This window comes from Lynx rufus, unplaced genomic scaffold, assembly GCF_022079265.1.
Source record: "Lynx rufus isolate CCGP_SWC_20201006 ecotype Redwood Valley unplaced genomic scaffold, mLynRuf1.p SCAF_10, whole genome shotgun sequence".
Taxonomy (NCBI): domain Eukaryota; kingdom Metazoa; phylum Chordata; class Mammalia; order Carnivora; family Felidae; genus Lynx; species Lynx rufus.
In genome coordinates, this window is record NW_025814824.1 from 18,389,001 (window position 1) to 18,395,000 (window position 6,000).

Sequence of the window (6,000 nt, forward strand, 5' to 3'; positions counted from 1 at the left end):
TCTCTCCCTCCCCCCACCGCCCACATCTCTCTCTCTCAAAATAAACGTTAAAAAAGTAGAAAGTATATACACAGTGGTGCACAATGCCTCTTACGACAGTACTTCCTGAGGCTCCGCTACGTGGCAGACACTATTCCAGGCGGCAGAGACACATCAGGGGAGCAGTGAACAAAACACATTAGGTCTCCTTTCTCATGAAGCTTGCGTTCCGGAGTGAGGGAGCAAAAGGGAGGAAGAAAGTCGTGATAGACAGAAAGATTAGGAGACAGACAGAAATAAGCGTTCCAGAAGGAAGGCACAGCTTGTATAGATCCTCAAGAGTGGAAAGAGTTTGGGGTATCTGAAAAAGCCCCTGTCCCTGGAACACGCGACGGGAAAAGAAAGGTTGAAACGCACGAGAGGATATCAGAGCAGGCAGGGGAGACGTCATGTTGCAGACTGCGGGGCTTGGGGATGGTGATTGGGTTTTGACTGTGATGGATTTTGACTTTCAGGAGATTGATGTGACCGGTTCACACTTGCCAAAGGCCGTTCTGACTGCTTCGTAGACAATGGATTTCATGGAGGAAAGAGGGCAACACTCAGGCGGCCACTGCATTAGTGGAGGAGAGGCAGAATTGCAGTTCCAACTGCATTACTAGCAGCGATGGTGGGAAAGTGGATGGATTCAGGCTATGTTGCAGACAGAGAGTCAGCAGGACTGGCTAATGGATCAACGTGGGAGGAAAGGTAAAGGAAAGAATCAAATATAACGCCTCGCCTGTGGCTTGAGTAACGGGTGGTGGGTCGGCGGGGCCTTTTACTGACACGGGGAAGCCGGGATAAAAGCAGGCTTGGAGGTACAGGGAACTAACGGGGTCCATCACAGCCGTGTCAAGGCGGTGGTGCTAGTGAGACATGCATGCGAAGATGTCACATGGGCACCGGAGATGAACCTGGAATGTTAAAGAGAGATCTAAAATCGCAGAACGAAATGAGGTCACTCAAGGATAGTGTATAGACAAGAAACAGACTCCTAACTCTAGAGAACAAACTGACGGTTGCCTGAGGGGAGGGGTGGGCAATGGGTGGAAAAGGTGATGGGGATTAAGCAGCGCACCTGTTGTAACGAGCACCGGGTGACGAATGGAAGCGACGAATCACAATATTGTACACCTGAAACTAATATTACGCTGGATGTTAACTAACGGGAACTTAAAGAGAAGCTTTAGCAAAAAGGATAATATACAGAAAAAAACGTCCCAGGATGAAGTTCGAGGGCGCTGCCATATTTCAAGGTTGAGCAGAAGAGAAGGAGTTTACCAAGCAAGGCTAAGGAAGAGTAGGCCCGACCTCTTGCACGTTAAGGAACACTCTGAAAATTACCATGTTTTCTCCAGCCTAGTGGGCTAAGAGGCATACTGAGGGTCCTCTCCAAGGATGAGGAGCTCAATATCCTGACTCAACTGAAATCCTTTTACAGCGCACCACGGTGCCTCAGCACGGTGTGTTCTAGGATATGACCACAGGAATGAAAGGCAAAGAATAATCAAATTGACCAAGTATTTTTTTCATGCTAAATTAAGGGGGGGGGTTAGTATAAAGTTTATAATAATATATCCTCCAAAGAGGTCTAATTAGGATATTTTTAAAGACTCTTCCAAGTCTCAGCCATAAATATTTAGTCTCACGACATCTGGAAACAGTTTTCAAAATTCTTGATGGCAAGGTGAGCATAGAAATTTTATGTTCCTTCAAGACGTAGAAGAACGCATAAATACATTCTAGAAATGTGTGTCAAGTTAATGGTTATTTTGAGCACCCCAAAATATAAAATAACATCTTAGCTGTGTATAGAGACAACCTTTTGGAAAGAGGACTATCCATGTTACGAAAATAAGGAATGCTAACATTATTTATAGACACGTCAAAAACCTCCCATTGGGTTTGGTGTTACTGCATGATCAGAAGACCATGAAATCGAACTTTGAGTTGAGTGAACGTAACAAAATTTGACTCGATTCCCTTCTGACGCCTACTAAAGACTGATATTCCACCACCCCTCCACCTGTGTACGTCCACGTCCACATGCACACGTTGGCCAAAGGTCTCCAGAGCCTTCTTTCCACAGCATGAAGCCACCTTCCAGGCGTAGGGACTCTGGACTCTCTCATGACACATTGCATTGCAGTCTTTGCACATAGAGGCACTTCCTCCTCTTACATCCCAGTGTCCAGGCAGCAAGGAAGTGATGTCCCTATTCTGCCAACTTCCTAAGGCCACTTCAAGGCCAACCTTATGGAAGACCTCCAATGAGAAGAAAAACCAAGGTCCTTTACCATACCTCTAATTCTTGATAGCTCTGCCAACTAAGACCAACATAACTCATAAAAGGGGTCTGCATCCCTTCTAATTCCCTAAATCTCCATAGCATCATTATTATCAACGTCAACAACAAAATCATACCTCTGTGCCAATGTATCACAGTATCGCAGTTTGATCTGATTTTACTATTTACAGAAAAGCAAGATGATGAGCAATTTGTGGACCAACTGCCTTTCGTTCCGGCTAAATAACACACGTATTTTTTAAACAATAAACCAAGCTTCTTAGTTTGCAAGAAATTGAAACAAAATACTCTCTCGTGTTTGATCATTTGCACTGCTAAACAACTTCCCTCGTGGCTGGGATCCCAATTACCTTTATTTTCCTTCTGCTCTGTCACAGAGATAAATGATCATAGTTACTTGGTTTAGTTGGGGGCACAGTTTCCCATAGAGCATTTTTACAGATGTCCATTGTCAGAAAAATATTTAAAACAGGTTTACTGGGGCCATTAGTTGTGAAATATTTACAGGGGTCACAAAACTTGGACATTTTCCTCTCCACATTGTGGAAGAGACAGAGGAAGAGAAGGAAAAGTGTCCTCAAAAGACCAGCTTCAGGGGCGTCTGGGTGGATAACAAGTGGTAAGCATCTGACTCTTGATTTCGGCTCAGGTCATGATCTCATGGTTTGTGAGTTCAAGCCCCACATTGGCCTCCACACTGTTAGTGCAGAGTCTGCTTGGGATTCTCTCTCTCTTTCAAAATAAATAAATAAACTTAAAAAATTAAAAAAAAAACAAAAACAGTGGCATCAACATTTTCTTGGTCTTCTCCTTCCTTTTTAAAAAATTCTTTCAGTCTGTTAATCACTGTTTTTCACTTTCTTGTGTTAAATAATTCTGAGAAAAATATATGTCTACCATGTTCAAGATGGATTATTGAAAGGAAAAAAAAAAGCTTTATACAACACCCAAAGCTGTCCTACGTAGACAATAATGAATTTTTGTGGTAATTTTGGGCCACCAAAGTCAACTAACAATTTCCAGGTTAGAAAGCATTTTTTGGAAGTGGCAGGCTCCACGACTGGAAACGAAAGATTAAAAAAGGTAGGGGCGCCTGGGTGGCTCAGTCAGTTGAGCGTCTGGCTTCGGCTCAGTCTCACAGTTCGTGGGTTCGAGCCCCGCGTCGGGCTGTGTGCTGACAGCTCAGAGCCTGGAGCCTGCTTCGGATTCTGTGTCTCCCTTTCTGTCTGCCCCTCCCCCGCTCATGCTCAGTCTCTCTCTCTCTCTCTCCTTCAAAAATAAATAAAAACATTAAAAAACATTTTTTTTTAAAAAAAGAAAGATTAAAAAAGGTCATTGACGATGGTGTGCTGGGAACACAGTGTTTAAAGGAGGCGAAGTTAAGACGGAAAATATTACAATGCCAATGAGGTGGTAAAGTGACTGTAAAAGTCCTGACACAAAATCACCAAATTCAAACGTGTTTATTTTGTCATCCAAGCAGTGTTCCGCAAACCAAGCTTCTAGCAGTACCAGGAGATATTTCGATGTGAGGAGTGGATTCTGGCCCGAGTCACACTGCTGTGGGACCAGAACCACCTCTGGAAGCTCTGGACGGCCAGAGGAGCCATTCTGCCTCCCCAACAGGCGGGAGGCAGTTCCGGTGAATAGTGAAACAGCAAAGACCCTTCATGCCTGTTTTTAAACGCACATTGTTAATATTCAGTGTAATGCTACTCTTTAACAAACTCTTTACTCCCCACTTCCCTGATGAAGCTTCCCGCGGTCTTTAAAGGGGTTGTTAAGCCAAGAATGGATCACACTCATTCTGCATGAGCAAGTCGAGAAACACTCCATTAAGCCCTCCAGTATTTAATAGAAAGAGCCATCTCTCACCTCTGAGGAGATGAGCCAGCTGCTCGGTGATGAGCTCAGGAGCCTCCCGGAGAATCTCTTTCACCACAAGGGAAGAGGAAGACTCTCGGAACTCAAGGCCGCCATCGCTCTGCTCCACCGGATTAATGACTTTGACAACCGCTGATTCTAAAGTTTCGTCCTCGCTGTAAAGCAAATGGCGGAGAGGAAAGGAAAGGGATATGGCACATCGTCTTACTTTCTGGAAGTATTTAATCTCTGCTCTCACACAAAAGACTTCCTCTCAACGGCCAAAAAGATGAGGAAGCTCGCGTGACCCTTAGCCTATGCGTCTTTACTTTCCATATTACCTAATTACACCCCCCCCGCCCCGAAAGGCTTAGTCGCAGCCCCTCATGCCGTAGCACTTCTGTCTCTTGTTTTGCTGTTGAAAAATAATAATAAATAAGAATAGTAGTAGTAATAGTAATAATAATGGCTGCCATTTACTGAGCTTCCGCTGCAGGCTAGACACTATCATCAGGCCACAAGGAATGTCACCAAGTCTTCTACTACACGATGACCCTATGAAATGGGTTCCAGTGAAACCCTCATTTTTAACATGAGGAAACAGGGGCACATGGGTGAGTCAGTCGGTTGAGCATCCAACTCCTGATTTCGGCTCAGGTAACGATGCCAAGGTCGTGGGATCAAGCCCCACGTCAGGCTCCATGCTGAGCATCTATCCTGCCTAAGATTCTCTCTCTCTCTCTCTCTTTCTCTCTCCCTCTGCCTCTCTCCCTGGCATGTGCGCTCTCTCTCCCTCTAAAATGAATAAATACAAATTTTAAAAAGTTAAAAATGGGGAAACAGAGGCACAAAGTGGTTAAGAAATTTGTCCAAGGTCACAAAGCTTATAAGCAGACTAGCTTGTGTTTGAACCCTGATGTGGTTTCAGAGCTTGCATATCTGGTCACAGTGCTGGAGAAAAATGACCACGGGCTTATTTACTTCCACCATCATCCCTTTTTTTTTTTTTTAATCTTTTAAAATTATTTTTTAGTGTTTATTTATTTTGGAGAGAGACAGAGTGCAAGTGGGGGAAGGGCAGAGAGAGAGGGAGACACAGAACCCAAAGCAGGCACCAGGCTCTGAGCTGTCAGCACAGTGCCTCACACAGGGCTCGAACTCAAGAACCATGAGATCATGACCTGAGCCGAAATCGGACGCTTAACTGACTGAGCCACCCAGGCGCCCCCCCCCCCACCACTGTCATTCTTCACATGTGAGATGAGTTGGCTTCATCAAAGGCAGAAAGAAAGAGGTGAATAAGACTGACGTTGGTCTTTCCGTCATGAGTGGGAATGAAGGAAATAAAGATCTCAATTTTGGAAAGCATTCTGTTTCATAAATAGTCCTGAAGCTCAAGTTCACAGTGTCAGTCCCCAAACCAGCAGTTTAGCAGTTTTTCAGTTTTAACTAAGAACAAAACTCTTCCAAAGATTCTGACTTCCCAAGATTTCTTTAGCTCCTTGCACTGCCTTTATCCCTATTTATTCACATGAATTGGTTTGTAAAAGTGAGCACATAAATTGAGTCAAGGAGGTGATCATCCCGAACACTGATCATTGAAGTCAGTCAGATAACCTCCCAGTAACTCTCAGCCAACAACTGATTAATAAATAGGCAAAAGAATTTGTGTTTCAAACGGCATGGGGATAAAAACAGCCCCATGCGAGCAGACTGTTTTCAAAACTGTTTAGAGCTGAATGAACTGCATGACAGGCAGGTCAGTGTACTCGTACCTAAATATGCTTCCTAAAAAGAGTTCAATAAAA

General features: G+C 44.2%; 1 protein-coding gene across 1 annotated transcript in view; it reads right to left on the reverse strand.

Annotated features, from left to right (window-relative positions):
• The window catches only part of LOC124524088 (protein prune homolog 2-like), a 50,493-nt gene that overhangs the window by 18,769 nt on the left and 25,724 nt on the right, over positions 1-6,000 (reverse strand). The window contains exon 4 of the mRNA XM_047096127.1: positions 4,205-4,368. Coding sequence (XP_046952083.1) covers positions 4,205-4,368 — 164 coding nt within the window. The remainder of the gene's footprint in view (positions 1-4,204; positions 4,369-6,000) is intronic.